The sequence below is a fragment of the Trifolium pratense genome, linkage group LG7, assembly GCF_020283565.1.
Source record: "Trifolium pratense cultivar HEN17-A07 linkage group LG7, ARS_RC_1.1, whole genome shotgun sequence".
Classification (NCBI taxonomy): domain Eukaryota; kingdom Viridiplantae; phylum Streptophyta; class Magnoliopsida; order Fabales; family Fabaceae; genus Trifolium; species Trifolium pratense.
In genome coordinates this window covers 31,152,953-31,169,924 of record NC_060065.1, presented here as the reverse complement: position 1 = coordinate 31,169,924, position 16,972 = coordinate 31,152,953, and the positions used below count along the sequence as shown (strand labels likewise).

Below are 16,972 nucleotides of genomic sequence, written 5' to 3'. Positions count from 1 at the left end.
TAAGTCGGACAAAGAATCTTTTGCTTGTCAAAAACTTCAAAGCTGTATTATAATTTATATGAACAATAACATTAAAAAGGGAAAAATTGAGTACCACCTAAATGGGCGAGCTAAATATTGATATGAACAGGTGAAGAATTCAGTAGCACCTAAACAGCATAAGCTAAAACATCATCAGACATTGAATTTCTAGCTTCAGATGTAGGTGGGAATAAAAAATCAATATTCCTATAAAAAAAAATAAAACAGCGTGCACCGTGCAGAGAGGCACTAAATACTCTCTTTGCCCAGCCAGATTCCAAGTTTTATCTTCCCACCTGGTTAATGTTGCATAGTCTTCCAAGCCAAATTCAGAGGAATTTACATTAGCTACTCAATTGTTCAATTCCTTCCTTGTCATCTGTTGTGTCCTTGTTACTGTCGCCAACTTCAGCCAATGCTCCATCCACAGGAATGGTTGCAGGAGAACTTGGATTTTCACTTTCTGTTTGAATTGGATCAGAGGATTCAATGCTGAGGTTCTCATCAACAGTTGCTAATAGTGCAGCATCCGTCTGTCCATCCTTCGTTAATGTAACATCGGATGGTGGAGATGATTCGGCTGCATCAAGATCACTGTTCCCCGATTCTGACTCAAGTTCTCCATTGGGAAGAACCTCAGAAGGGTTGCTAGCATCTAAAGACTCTCTCCATTCAACCCACTCGACGGGTTTATCAGTTCCAACAGGTTCTAATTTTGGCTCTGGTTCTGCTTCTTCTTCTGGAGAAGACGTTGCAGTATCAGCCAAGTCCTCATCTTCACCGGCAGGCACATTATAATCTCCGCTGCCATTTTTAACACCCTCCTCGGCATTAGCTGACGGAGAAGCAAGAGAGCCGGTTGACCGTTCATTGGCAACTCTATCTCTATCCTCCTCAAAAGCAAACCAGTTGGAATTTGTGAAGAGAGACCCACTGCTTTTTACAAGGCAACAAATAAGGTATACGTTGAAAGAATGTAAAACACTTAATATCAGATGCCAGGCATGCCAGCTCAATTTGAAGTAAACTTAACAGAAACATGAATTATCGACAAAGGCACAAAACATTTACCTTTCAGGTTCTTCTCCCAACCGCAAAGAAGATATAACAACTTCTGCAGATTCATCGTCAAAATAGACATCCTGCCAATATAAATTATATTAGATGTTTTACAATTACCAATGAATCAAATCTTAGCCAAAGATCTTATATGAATGAGATAAACATGAGAAATCACCTCAAACAAAAAAAAAATATCATGCGTAAGCGTGTGCTGCGTTGCAGTCTTGGTTCACAAAAGTAGTAGATAAACTAACGTTCACTAATAAACTAGCTGATAAATGACAGCTAGTGGCTAGGACTAATTATTTGAATTTAAATTAAAAGATATTACTCGAATATTATAATTTACTTCAAATTAGTATCAACTTAAAATTTAAAATATATTTTTATTTTATTAGCATCAATGATTGAGAAAATAAACCCAAAAAAGTCCTCAGTTCTCTCATTCCATTTGTACTCCATTATTCTATGTCACCTATGCTCATGGACACCCGATAAAAACCATCATTATTATTGTATAACTTTCATGATTTTTTACACTTCCATAATGACTGGTTCAATTGGGACTCCACATTTTCCTTCTTCCCATTAGGTTCAGGCTGTTACAATCATTGATGTATGACTGCAAACTAAAATGAAATTATTTCTAGATAAGGTATTCAACCATGAGTTCAACATAGAGGAAAAAGCTTAAATTCCCCTTATATACTAGAGAAAAATATTGCTTTATCAAAAGCTTCACAATAATTCAAGAAGCTACTAGAATTTTATAAGCTTGTGAAAGAAGGGAAGGTCCTGGGATGTCAAAAGATTTAAAAACTGGATGATAATATTGATGGCAAGCTATGTACGTCCAATGTACTAGTGAGGTGAACATACCTAGTTATACTAATGACACAAAATTTCCTCTGCAGATTCAATCATGTGTTCATTCACATCAATTCCAACATTCCAAATTACCATTTGATGGAACCAAGACATTGGTCTAAAGTGGTTAATGAGCCCCCCCCCCCCCCCCCCCCCCCCCCCCCCCCCCTAGGACGAATTGTTCAGTAGAACCCGAATTTGATTCCTCGTGGGAACAATTCTTGGCAAGACTTTACTTAACTCCGGCCAAACTCTGGATTACCAGGGGCCCCTTCCCCTGGGAACCAGAGGGTTAATACAAAAAAAAAAAAAAATTACCATTTGATGGGAAAATTAAAGTATACCTCGTCGTCTCGTTCAAGAGATCCGTGAACCTACACAAGAATATAAATCAGAAATCAAGAGCTAATGACACAAAATCATGATGAGCAATACTACCAAACCAACCAAAAATAAAAACGGAAATAATCAAAGAATCAACACAATCAAAACTTTGGTCACCAGCAAGAACTTATCTTTCAATAATAAGTAATGAATTAAACGGTTATGAAAAATGAGTAAAGTGACACTCAACCACTGGGTAACCAAACTCCAAAGCTACATACGCATAGAAGATCAAATTGGCCATTTGTTGTTGGACAAAATTTGCACCAGAAATTTGACATAAAAAGTAGCAGCTGATGTAATAGAGTTTGAGAACTGGTTGTCAATGGTAGATAAATAACATCATTCCTATACAAGCACCTTAAAGCCTAACACACTCCCAAACACTGGAAAAACTATTCATGGTACAAAGATATTACTCCCTCCATCCCAAAATGAATGACTTTTTGCAAAAAACTTGTCCCAAAATAACCAACCTTTTCAATTTTTAAAACAATATTAATTACTTTTTTCCAATTCTACCCTCTTAATTCACTCTCAATTAATACTACTTACATCACTCTTAATTCAACATTTTGCATTTATGGTAATTATAAATACACCAATGCTTATCAAGGTTACTTCAGTAAAAATATTATTCTCCCTTTCATTTATACACTTCTCTTAATATTTGTGAAATGGTCAATAAGTTCACTCATTTTGGGATCGAGGGAGTACTTTCTTATACCTTCTTTAATTCAGAGGTTTTTTTGGTTATTATGAAGAAAAACTATTGGAAGCCTTTACAGGAAGTTACTACTGGGACACATCAACAGATATTGGAAAATTAATCCTCCAATAAATCTGATGAGAATTTCAAATGTTTCAGTTTTTCCATTCAGATCCATAAAAAAAATGACATTATAAAAAGCCATACAGCTGCAGACACAGCTGCTCACAAAAATGATTGTACCTCTTCCATGTCGTCATCATTATTATAAATGCCATAACGGAAGGCCTGACTTAAGTTATTTGCCAAGGCCGCAACGTCATAGTCCCGGTCCTGGTAATCATCCTCGTCACTATCCCTATTTCTGTCATGCAATGCTGTCGGTCTCCTATAAGATCAATAATTTTAAAATCGTCATAAAAATCTTTTAAAGCACACAACAAATAACAGAGTTACGACGACCAATACAGAGAAGATGCCCATTAAAGACTCACAGTGAAGCTGCCCCAAAGTATAAAAACCCAGACGGTCTTAATAAAACAGGCACATACAATTTTTTCTTGAAAGTTCATGCATCCCTCTGTAAAACCACTATTAGATATTTTGGAGCTCAATTTATCTTGGTTATGTGAGCAATAGTCTATGTCTCTAATAGAAAACACGTGTCAATTGGAGAAAATCAAGGTATACTTTGAAGATTTTATCAATTGCTATTATTTTTTGCTTAAGAAATGAGGATAGATTTTCACTACAGAGTAAGATTTCCAAATATGCTCACCAGGATGTTTTAAATGCATGATGCACCAGAAGGAATGGCTATATTTAATTTTTAAGGTCATTCAGATAGTGCAAATGGAGATCAAGTGATCAACCATGGAATAGAAAAACATGTAGGTCAAGAAATACGACATACCCACACGCCCATTGAGAGACATTTTCCACAGCATTCCGGTTTGATAGAACATTCATGTACCAGTCTGCCCATTCACTAATTCCCTGTAGATTTGGAAAGTTTGAAAATGAGCTTCATGGCAACACAGTTAACTTGTAACATTCATTTTCTGTAAAAAAAAAATATCTAGACAGATGGCAATAACATATTGGGATATGGGAGGAGAACATAGTTGATCAACATATACCAAGTACCAAACAGTATGGCAATTTGAGTTTAAACACTTGAAAATCCTCACACAGAATAGTAACAAACCTGCAGATGCTCCTGAATCCCACTGTTGGTATTCCCTAACTGGATAAGTTTGTTAGATATACGGGTCAAGTGGCCTATGCTTCCTATCCTGGGTGGTGATTTACCCTCAGCTGGAGACGTTGGCTGCATGAAAATATTTTGAAAAAATAAATTTAAAATAAAAATACTTATCATCAAAAAAAGTATTGAAGAGGTTGAGTCATTCATTCATTAAAGCTAATACAATTTTATGTTTCGGGAGAGGGTGGAAGAGATCTTGACCTTGTTTGTACCAGCTTCCAATGTCAAATGCTTTTCTGCTTGAATAATTTTCCCAACAAAATCACAATCACGGAGAATATGTTCCTGAAGAGAAGAACTCTTGCTCTCCAAGCATGATATTATAATGGTTTCCACATGGTGATGCAGAAAGTTATTGTATGGATACCTACGACATTCAAACAGTGTATCAAGGCATGAGATCAAATGACTTCAGCACAAGATAACAGAATTTTTGAACGTACTCGAAGAATAAGTTTATAATTCTTTGTACTGCTTCATAATCAATCAATTTCTTCTCCGCAGCTTCGCTACCAACAGTTAATAAGACTGATATAAACTCTACAATCTGAAATAGCAAATGTTAAGTTAACAGAACGGAAGTGCTGCAATATAACACACTTATAAAATCATGAATAATAAATATATAAATTATAGAAGTGTTATGTTATGGCAGAAAATATTCAAAACTAAACCATTGATTGCCAACATAATTAAATAGTCAAATGCAATAAGTCCAATAAATTTGTTAACCTTCAAACGATGTTTTCCAAGAGGTGGTTGTAACTTGCCATAAGTAGTTGGCAAGAGATTTTCGGCGGAAGAAACATCTAAGAGCTTGAGTAGATCACCTGCAGAATAAACATCTTTATAATTACTAAAAGAGATTAAACCAATATAAAGATGCATATGAAGATGCAAGTTAAATAGCATTGTGTTCATTGATAAACTATCCACCCCCCATTACATAATTCAAGCTGCTCAGATATGGCTCTATAATCAGCAATTGTGCACATATTAGAGTTGTCTTCAACCCAAGACAAGAGGGCGTATTATATTTGTATAGATCGTCTAAGCATCTTCAACCCAAGAGGACATATTATGTATCGTCGTGATTTTATTTTCCATGAGAAGATTATCACCTCTCTCGCTCATTATCACAACTTTGTTGGTTCTTCTCCTGTTGGTGGGTATGAAGAAAAATAGTTTTAGATGAGGAAGAAACCTTTGGTTAACATATCTAGACCTGTGTGGTACCTTCACAAAATGTTGTATTCAACATATTTATGTTAATAAACCTACATGAGTGTGCCCATAAGTGTGTGGGTATGTCTTAATGTATCTAGGTTGTGTGGTATCTTGATTTTATAGAAATGTTTCATACTCGTGTATCCATATTGTGTCGTACACATCGTATTATGCATCTGGGATACTTAGATGCTATATAGAGCTCATACATAGTAATACTAACCAGATGGTAAGAGTTTTTATCTAATTTGAGACCTAAAAATAACAGGTCATTTGAACTTCATGGTTGATGGGGGAGTCTTACCTAGGCTTTCTAGCATGCCTTCAATAGTCTCAGGATTTGCAGTTACAGTGGATCCATTAGTCATTTGACGGTTATAGGAATGATAAGCTCCAAAAGAAATTCTCCTAGGGTCTAGCAAAGATATGCATATAGATAATGAGTTAACAAGAACAGATTTTGGCCGAGAGTCTTCTAGAGCATGAGAGAATAATCTTCCTATAAAGCTGCAAATAGAATATGATATCAGTTATCACTCGGAGAAATAAATGCATCAACTTAAAGTCGTGAGAAACTGATGTAGGATTGTTTTGGTAACAAGGAAAAATAATTACCTGGGGCTCGAAATTTTGGCAGAAAGCCCTGCTGGAGCAAATCGGGTAATGGCACAGAGTGTTTCTGCTGTATTAGTATGCACTTCTGGAGAATCCTATGCAAACCACGCAAAAGGAATGTATAGTCAGTGAGAATGTATGTTCCGGCCTTCTCAATAGTGAGAATCTGGTTATACACAGTATCCTTACACCATTTATTCGTTCATGCTTCCTAGGAAACTATCAAAACCAACTACAATCTGTATACTACATTTGTCTTTGTGGGTTTAAAGGATAAGTTTTATTATAGAAAAGTGATAGTACAAGTAACACAATGATAAGATAGATATCCACTAGTAGAAAAAAAACAAAACTTCAGCACAAGTGAATACGCTCCACAGTGGAATTCAGTTATTCAATCCTATAACCCAGACAAGAACGGCAAGGACAAGAAAATTGTGTTAGAGAGTGTGTTACTAACACTCCTCAAAAATTATCTAGCATCAACGCATATTCACATACTTAATCTACTTATTTGCGGTACAAGTGAACTTAATATAAAAATATTAACACCCAAATCTTGTAGACAATTTACAAAATTATGATACTTACTGAAGAACTGAACTTGTCTACAATCATCTCAAGCACATCAGTGTTTTCAATCCACTTCATTGCATCCACGTGATTTACATAGATATGCTCATCCGCGCCAATCAAGCGAATCAAAACCTGGTTTGTGGAAGAGAAAAATCACCATTAGAATCAGCACGCAGGCACTCACATAGATGTAGATATCTAGTTTTCTTATTTAATAAGGGTTTTCATTTCATAATAATTAGGTTTTCAATTGGGATAAATCATTTTTTATTGCATGATTTGTTGGCCATATGTGCCTGCTTAGTTAAATTTATATATATAATGACATTCTACAGATAAAAGAAGCAAGTTATTTCTCCTCGCCGGCCTATTCCTCTTGTTCCATTACCCATTTCTCTTAAAACCTCAGACTTTAAAGTCTTTTGCTCCCATCTCTAATTACCAACTGACCTCTAATGTAAGCTCTCTACGATTATAAGCTAGCTTTAATGTGCATTGTGCTTCTCAATCTTTAAATGTGTGGGTGGGTGATTATATTATGGTACATGTTCATCCAGAACATTTCATTTGAGATCGTTTATGGATGCTTATTATATAGGATTTTTATTCTATTATGGATTATCTTCTTCCAACTTAGAACAGGATTAGCTTAATAATGTTTGGATTGTTGGATCTATAAATAGTTCATCGTGTAAACATTTGGACATTTTTTATTTGACAATAAATACAAGTAAAAAGATAATATACAGCAAAACAAAGAATAAATGTTGCCAAAATCAAACCTCCATGATAGATGTAATCCCAATCAACTCAACTAGTTTCTTCACAATTTCCTGGTGAGCCTGAATAAAAATTTAGCAAATTTTTAATTGCAACTCAATGAAAGCTTGACACTAAAAAAAACAACTAATCAGTCCACTATCAAAATATAGATTACTATGAAATAGTATTGAAGTTGTTTTCATCTAGCAACTTCTTTAAATATCCACACTTATCATACCTTTTCTTCAGACGTGTTATTTTAGATGCCACAGATCTGGGCAAATCTGTAGGGTATTTTTTTGATTCACACAACACATATATCAAACTATGATTTAGTAGTTGAGCTATTTTTAAAAGCAAAGGTAAGAGCAAAGAAAATCTTATTCGCAAGCTTAACATCATCAAATTGTTATAAATGTAGATCCAATAGAGAATAAGAGAAACAGACAAGTAATTTGGCTTAGTTCATCCTATAGACTAAGCTTGTTTTGAAAGAACATAAGAGGGAAAAAACGTGGAATTTGGATTGAGTCTAACTCAAGCACAACAAACCGGCATGTAAAGTGATTTATTTTATTTTGAAAATCGGCATGTAAAGTGATTGATACACAGTCTTTTAGGTCATATCATACCCAATGTGAAACTCAACACACACCCCTCATGCCTAAGACTGGAGTGTGGCCAAATAAAAGAGGTGGCCCGGCGGATCTACAATAGATTTAGATTCTAATACCATCTTAGATTTGGATTGGACCTGACTCAATCCCGTAAAATCAAATTGTAATGTGAGGGATGCCTACCAATAATAAAACTTTTTCAGACAGCTTTTCATATAGCAAGATCCAATTCAGACGGCTTTACTATTAATAATTAATAAACCCATAAAGAGAAGGCATTACAGTATAGATATTATATACATCACAGTGTAGAATAAACTACTGAAATGTGCTGATTCATTATCATTATCATTCTTCTGGAGGGATATTGAGTCCTCTTTACACAAACCACCATATGCCAATAACTAGCATAGTCAAGGTCACAATCATATTCTATATGATATCTTGTCAATCGATGCAATAATGCCATTAACACTAAACATCCACCATAAACAAATGGAACTACATCAAAAGTTTCCATAATAGTTCAAATAATTTGACCTACCATAATCCCACAACACTTGCAGAGTGAAGCAAGAAACAGAGGGAGTTATCGGTTACATCATCACAATCAAACAAATATGCATTTTATTCTGCAGTGATAATTTTGCACACTACAATTCAATGTGATAACTGCATCTCGCCGTAACAAAATATGCTTCTGAATGAAAAAGTTAGGATGTTCTGAACTTACTTGAACATAATGCATGAAAGGAACTGTCTTGCGTAGCATCAGGCATACAACTACCTAGCAGCATAAAAACTTAATAAACACAAGGGCGAGGATCATTTATAATACAACTAAATCAAAAAAAAAAAGTATTGGCCAATGGCCAACTCATGCAGGATTAGTTTTCATTTCAAATAATCTTTGAATCAGCAAGCATGAGTAGTAACTCTGGAGTTGATGGGTTTATCACGTGATTCTGAGAAATTAGGGCACCCAAAGGGTGCGAAGAGGACCAAAATACCCCCAACCAACTTAATGAAATATTTTCCAAAACTAGGTTTTTCAGTAATTTTCCCCCCAACCAACCTACGAAACTGCTATCACACTGCTATTCACCCACTATTTGCGGCCCACTAGCGTAGTGGGGAGGAGCGCCGCTACACTATAGCGCACTATTAACACCATAGGCAACATCAACTCTGTCCACACCAAAATGAATTCTAAACCATAACCAAATATGCAGTGAACTTAATTTTTTTTTAAATCTGTACCTTGCTAAAATATCCAGCTAGTAGGTTACAATGGGAGTTATTTGGCTCCAAAAAGGAGAATAGCAGATTCATCAACTGCAAAGAAGTAATGCAGTCAGTTCTTTCAAAGATCAATGTCAGGTAAAAAGGGTTAAGAAAAGAAGTTTTTGTCACTTACTTCCTCATCCTCTACCAGAGTTTTGAGTATGTTATCAACTTCACAGGTAAATATCTCACAAGCAATAAAAGGAAACCTGTTAAAAACAATAAGCAACTAAGATGCATGACAACAAATGTGCAGCAAAATAGGAATTTAAATCCATCACCAATTTGAGCAACCTACTTAAAGGTCCGCTTCTTTTCAGCATCCTCGGGAGCCTCTTCAATAATGTATCGCACCAATTGCTCAACCTGTGCTTTTCCAGACAAACTGCAATAGATAATATAAAACCGCAATAAGTTCCATATAAAAAACAATACTGGTGCAGTCAGCCAATAAGGGAAATTAGCGAAAAGAGCTATATAACTAAAAATCATGCGTTAGAAAAATTATATTCCAGACTTTATTATTGCATGAAAATTACAACTTTCCAACAATAATCTCCTACAGGGCAGGAGTAACTGTCCACCTAAGAATCAACAGATATTTTAGTAAGGAAATGAAAGAATTTTATTTATAACTTTTAAGAAATACATTTTTACTCGGAGCTACACCAAAAAAGCAACCATTCCTTAACAATAAAACAACAAAAGAATATTCCCATTAGGTGGGGTCAACAGCACAGATCAAACTTCACCCTTTGTAATAACAAAAGAAGACTGAAATGCAATTACGAGAATTACAGTAGGAAATAGGACTGTTATAAAAAGCAAGCTAAATAAGTTTTTTATACATGTTTTTACTCTGTTTAAACATTGTGGTAATTTCTTCATCAATCACGAGAAATTTAGCGTTAACCCAGATGACAATTTTTCAAGTCCTTGAATCAGAATCAGATAAGCAAAACTTATTTAATCTCTAACATCCAAGTTATGAGACTCACAAGTCAACAAAATGGAAACTCAAACCTATAATTTGTTTCCTGATTTAATCAATTAGGATGTAGAGGCAAAAGTCCAATTTGTTAGAATGTAAGGGATCACTTTAGTGATTTAAGCAAGTATCTCAATTATATCATTTTTAGGTCTCGCCCCTAATTCCAGAACAGTAGTATGAATTCAAAAGCATTTATCCTCAAGTCAGTTAATAAACTGATCTGGTGAATAATGAATAATATTATAATTCACAGGGATAATTTCTTCAACACAGTATCAGAACAGCAATCTCTAATAAGAAATAAATCTGATGGTGGAAAAGAAGATCATTACAAATTTATAAGGCGGCTATTAAGAGCCTTGCATTCTTGAATTATTTCATCCTCATCGAGTAGTTCCTCCAAAGTGAAATTATCCCTATCCATAATGGTCTCCACCTGCAGGATAAATACACCGAATTACAGTAAAATCAACACACCAAGAGGTATCTAAATTTCATATTAAAAGTTAAAACAACAATAAATATAGTGTGTTGTGGGCAAATAGCGGAAACCGTGTAGCAGTTGAAACAAGTCATCTATACAAGAAAAGCTATCTGCTCAATCGATTAGTTATGAAATACCATTAACTCTATGTGTCTTATCACTATCTCTACGTGCGATTCGTTGAAACAGAAAAATCTATTGCGCACAAATAAAAAAGGGAATGGAAGCAGTGCATAGCTTATGTTTCATAGTGAATATAAAAGTAAAAGCTATGTTTCACGTTACGGTGAATATAGGAGTAATACTCACTGATCCTTCAGGTTCTCTATTTTAAAAATAGGCCATGTGTGGCACATATGAAGACTCTAAAGTTGTATTTTCTCCGTTATTGCCGCTACATCCGCTAGCCGAAACTAGAATGGTGACGACTATTGCCCTAATACTGAAATGAGTATAGTGCCGCGATTTTCAGTGTGAATTCACCAAAATCCGCTATGCTATAGCGCCGCTATTTGACAACACTAGCATATAAGTAAATAAGTAAATTACTCTAATAACAACCAAACTCCATTCGCGAACATGGAAAGATGGTTTCCAGCAACTACTTAACCACCCGAAGTGACAAGTTGGTGAATTCTTTTTACATTTTTCTGGTTCTCAAATATACTTCTCTTTTTCTATTTCAGAGGAACTCATATCCTCTTAATAGAGTGTTTTCCCTCTTTTTTCTAGTAAATTCAGTTTTACAATAGAACAATTTTCTTGCATGTAATTTACTAATATAAGGGAAGGGGAAAAATTAAGATAGTACAAAGCAGTCAAAACTAACACATCTATTACAAACAAAACAATATAAATGATATCTGCAATATCAAATAAAATGTTAGAGATGCATATGGTAGTGGTACATGTTAATTCGAGTGCCTGACATAAATGCCTCCTTAGAAATTGAGGTTAGGTATTACAGCACATCTAGCAGAGGATAAGAAACCCCGTTCCCTGGTTAGGTATTACATAAATGTCTCCAATATGACTTAAAAGAATGCCCTCCAAATATCTTTTGCATATCGATAAATGAAAAAACCTCTAAAGTAACAAAAAGCATAACATCAAACTGAAGCAAAAAGCAATTCTATCTGCCAAAAAGTAAGGGGTATTGGGTCCATAAAATTGCAAGGAATTTCATAAAACCTAAGCCATAGTTGTGCTGGCAAAACCTTCAAAATGCATCATAAGTAAGGGGTAAAAGCAATTCTATCTGCCAAAAAGTACGGGGTATTGGGTCCATAAAATTGCAAGGAATTTCATAAAACCTCAGCCATACTTGTGCTGGCAAAACCTTCAAAATGCATCATAAGAAAATGCTCAAAAGGGACAGGCCAGATTGAGACCCACTGTCCTGATTAAGGCAAGGAAAAGCTTCTAAGAATAAGATATTCACCACCAAAATATCTTCATTTATATCCAAATTAAATACCAGCAAAAACCATGAACACCATATATCCAAATTAAATTACACACTCATTAGTACCCAACAACAAAACGCATCTTAAACCCTCCACACTGTTCCGTTCATCATCTACGCATCTTAAACCCGCCATCCATGTTCCGTCCTTATCAACCATTAATTACTTATCTCAACTAGAGCTATTCAAATAATTCAAAATAAAAAATCAACTAACAACAATCTCATACTTCCACTAGTCCAATAATACTACACCTCGATTTCCAAAAATCTCAACCGCAGATATCAATTATCATAGAATTTATCAAACAGTAACTACAAAACGCATCTTAAACCCTCCACACTGTTCCGTTCATCATCTAGGTACAATTCTTATCCACCATTAATTACTTATCTCAACTAGAGCTATTCAAATAATTCAAAATCAAAAATCAATTAACAACAATCTCATACTTCCATTAGTCCAATAATACTACACCTAGATTTCCAAAAATCTCAAAACGCAGATATCAATTCTCATAGAATTTATCAAACAGTAACTACAAACTATCCATAATATCAAAACTTATCACTGTATAATCAAACAAGTAAATACAAGCACCAATTAAAAGAAATCCTAATCAAAAATAAAATAATTGAGCGAAAAAATAGACGTTATGGTAACTTGGAAGCAAATCAAATACAAATAACACTTCATTTCCAACGTTTTCTCGAAAATCAACAGAAACCACCAATAAAACACGAAATTCAGTATCCGTACAGCTTAAACATACCAAAGATAAGATCGAATTGATATAAAATTGAAATTGTAGAACTCACCGGAGATGCGGTGGACAATCCAGCCATTCGCCAAAACATGATGAATTATGTGAATGAAAGGTTCGGATGGAAGAAATTGAAGATGGATCTGGTGGCGGAGAAACCCTAGAAACGAAGCGAATCGAAGGAATTCGTGGAATTGGATGGGAAACCCTAGAATCGGGAAGGATGAGAGTCAGGGAGATCCAATCGAGAGAGAGAAGAAGAGAAGCTTCAATCGCGGGAGAGAAAAAGATTGTTTACAAGTGTACAAGAACTTTACAACCATGATTATTTCGTCGTATATATATTTTCTTTAAATTTAAATGGCTTAATTAGTCTTTTGGTCCCTTAAAGACATTTTAAGTTTCACAATGGTCCCTTAAAGAAAAAAAGGTCCGGATTGGTCCCTTAAAGACACATTCGTTTCTCAATTAGTCCTTTATGTCAATTTTTTACAAAAAAACGTTAGTTTTAATTGACTGGATTGTTGATGCCATTAAGTGTAAGTGGTCTACCAAAAACCTTATTAATTTTTAAAATTTTAACCATTGGAATTTTTTGTTATATTTGGAGTTAAAATTTAACGGAAAGGACCAATATGACAAACATATATGTCTTTAAGGGACCAATCCGGGCCTTTTTTTCTTTAAGGGACCAATCTGAGCCTTTTTTTCTTTAAGGGACCATTGTGAAACCTAAAATGTCTTTAAGGGACCAATAGACTAATTAAACCAATTTAAATTTATTTTAAGTTGCATTGTATATGCACGGAGTCTAGGTTCGAACTCCGATAATTCTGAAATTTCTAGCCAAAAAAAATTTCAATGTAATAGTTTTTTCAGTCAAAATATATATTCAATGTAATAGTTTTTTTCTTTTTTTACCATGTATAGATATTTTAAGCATTATTATTATACCAATTTAAATTTTATTCAGTCAAAATAGATATTCAATGTAATAGTTTCAGTGGAGTAGTTTTTCCTTTTTGTACCATGTATAGATATTTAATGTTTGTCAACCAAAAAAAATACTTAATTTATTATTAACTTTTTATTATAAATGTGACCAAAAAAAACTTGGTAAAACAAGATATGCGCAATTTTTTATTAATATAATTAGGGCTGTCAAAATGGGTCGGGCTACCGGGCCGGCCCATTAGGCCTATATATTTTCACGGGTCGGGCCTTATCGGGTCATGCCTTATCGGACTAGACTTTTTCATGGGCCGGCCCACGGGCTTTTGGGCCGGCCCCTTAAAGAATTTTAAAAAAAATGTAAAAAAAAATAAACTGAAATTTTGATTTTGAAACAAAAAGATATATTTTTTTTTAAGAAGAAACAAAAAAAAGATATTTTGACCCCTTAAGTTTGTTATTAGTAGGATAATTATCTTTTAAATTTAAAATAAGTTAGTTTTTATCTTTTTTAAATGGGTAAATAGGGTTTTACCCCCCTGCAAAATAGGTCATTTTTGCGTTACCCCCCTGCAAAAAAAATTTTTAGGCTTACCCCCCTGCAATATTAAGATTCCCTCATTTACCCCCTAGTCGACAACATGTACAATGACTGGGCAAAATCGATGATGTGGCATGCCTACGTGGTTTTTCATTATTTTTTATTAAAAATTTTATGCCACATAGTTAAATAATGCCACATAATTATTTTTTTTAAAAGAAAAAGAAATTAAATCCAGATTCCAAATTATTCCTCTTCTAAATTCTACCTTTCCCATAAACCTGCAAACGTAACTTTTCCTCTTCTTACCAAAAATCAAAATTCAAACCCCAAAATTGAAAAACTCAGATCTCTTAACACCCATTCGTTTCATTATTTGCGAAGAACACATCTGGGTTTGTCGAAGGATTCAAAAATCAAGGCAGAAGAAGAAGAAGAACCATGTTCTCATTTATGTGATTTTGTATTTTTGGATTTTACAAACAATTTTGTTGATGAAATTTGAAGGAGATATGAGTTTTTCAACTGTGGTTTTACAAACTATTTATGGATTTTGGGTAATGCGTTTTTCAAATCTTGAATTTTGGGTAATGCTTTGTTCTTGATGTTGTTGTTCTTCTTGGTGTTGTTCTTGTTGTTCAACTCGGCGACGAATGGTGAAGATAGGGGCGGTGGCGGAGTTTCACCGGTCATGGAGGGAGGGAGAGAGAGAGAGAGAGAGAGAGAGAGAGAGAGAGAGAGAGAGAGAGAGAGAGAGAGAGAGAGAGAGAGAGAGAGAGAGAGAGAGAGAGAGAGAGAGAGAGCTTAGTGTGAAGATTTTGTGTTCTTGTTGTAATTTTTGGTTTGAGAAGATCATAGTTTGAAGATGATGATGATGTTGCTGTTTTGTTTTTTATATAAGCAATGACGTTGTTGTTGTTTTTCCTTTTATTTTATTTTTTTTTTATTTAAAAAAGTTATAGTAACTATTAAGTGTTAACTGATGTGGCATAAAAATTAAATAAAAAATATAAAAAATCCACATATATGTGCCATGTCAAGATTCTATCTCCATCAGCTGCCTTGTTGTACTCTCAGGGGGCAAAAACAAGGAATCTTCATATTGCAGGGGGTAAGCCTAAATATTTTTTTTGCTGGGGGTAATGCAAAAATGGCCTATTTTGCAGGGGGGTAAAACCCTATTTACCCTTTTTAAATTTATTTTTCTATTGTAAGCTTATTTAAAGGCAAACATATTTAGAGTCAATTCAAGTTATAGTTTATCATAACATTTTGACTAAACTCAAACGAATCCTCCATTATTTTTTTGAACTAGTCTAATCCTCCATTGTTAAATCATAAATCTCAATTGAAGGATTGTTTCCATTGTTGAAGACTTGAAGGTAAATTTTATCCTTCTCTTTATTTTTTTGTTGTTGATTCCTTACATTCCCAATTTGAAGGATTTTTTAGTTGTTGTATGATCTTTAAATTCTTTTTCGGTTTGGATGGTATCAAAAGTAATATTTTATGTGTGGATATATTGGATACTCTTTAGGTAGTTTCAATCATGGACTCATGGTTAAAAAATAGTAAATTAATAGAGAATAACATAGCCGATTGTCCGTAGAGACAACCAAAGAGCAATATTTTATAAAAAGTAGTAAATTAATTTTAAGTTAAGAGCAAATAAATAATGTTGATTTCAGAATCTAAGTAACACAATTTGCTAATTTTCTCGGTAATAATATTAATAGTACAGCCTTTTGATCCTAGAAAACTGAGCTAACGGTAATAACCGTAAAAATCATGAATCCTTTTGACTATATATTATAGCTAGCTAGGAACATGTTTTAATTAATTTTACAAATAGCCACATTTGAATTGAACCTTTCATGCATATCAATTGTCATGTGTTGATTTATAATTTGTGCTTTTTTACTTTTAAATTGATGATGCACAACGAACTTGGGACGTGTAACTATATGTTAGTGGCATGTATGAAGTTAAGCAAGTATAGTCAAGCCTAATCCTTTAAAAAGTCAAATGTGACTCTTGCCAAAAAGATATCTAAGCTAGCTAAGTCATGTATTCAAAGTAAAGCTGTTAATCTTTGGATGTAACGAATAAAGTGGACTCTAAGACGAACCGATAAAATTCAAATCTCAAGAGCATGGATTCAAATGAACCTGTTGTTTCTTTCTTGTGTATAACTTATAAGTACTTCTCGTTCTTACCTTTTATAATATAATAATCTTAATGATCAATTTATTATATAATGACTTATATATTGTCAAAAAAAAAAAAGACTATAATGACTACTATAATATAAAAATAAAAAAATTCTTCTTTTCTTCTTCTCTTCTAATTTTAGTCATCACCACTTTTTGTCTTCTTCTTCTTAGC

The 16,972-nt window shown here is 34.0% G+C and overlaps 1 protein-coding gene across 2 annotated transcripts; it reads right to left on the bottom strand.

Moving 5' to 3' along the window:
- Nucleotides 1-13,422, bottom strand: LOC123898841 (serine/threonine-protein phosphatase 6 regulatory subunit 3). 2 transcript variants are annotated; one of them, XM_045949863.1, is made up of 19 exons: nt 13,151-13,422; nt 10,715-10,818; nt 9,690-9,776; nt 9,525-9,600; nt 9,368-9,442; nt 8,841-8,894; nt 7,511-7,570; nt 6,744-6,860; nt 6,153-6,247; nt 5,842-6,044; nt 5,043-5,140; nt 4,754-4,857; nt 4,512-4,677; nt 4,251-4,373; nt 3,957-4,039; nt 3,287-3,431; nt 2,295-2,324; nt 1,093-1,163; nt 1-954 (listed from the first exon to the last, which is right to left on the bottom strand). In XM_045949863.1, exons 1-19 carry the CDS (start codon nt 13,187-13,189, stop codon nt 366-368), a joined length of 2,319 nt encoding a protein of 772 aa, XP_045805819.1. In that variant the 5' UTR covers nt 13,190-13,422; the 3' UTR covers nt 1-365. The 2 variants fall into 2 exon arrangements, with proteins under 2 accessions (XP_045805819.1, XP_045805820.1); XM_045949864.1 differs by lacking the exons at nt 9,525-9,600; nt 9,690-9,776; nt 10,715-10,818; nt 13,151-13,422 and having other exon boundaries at nt 8,841-8,890.
- Between the last annotated feature and the right edge of the window lie 3,550 nt (nt 13,423-16,972).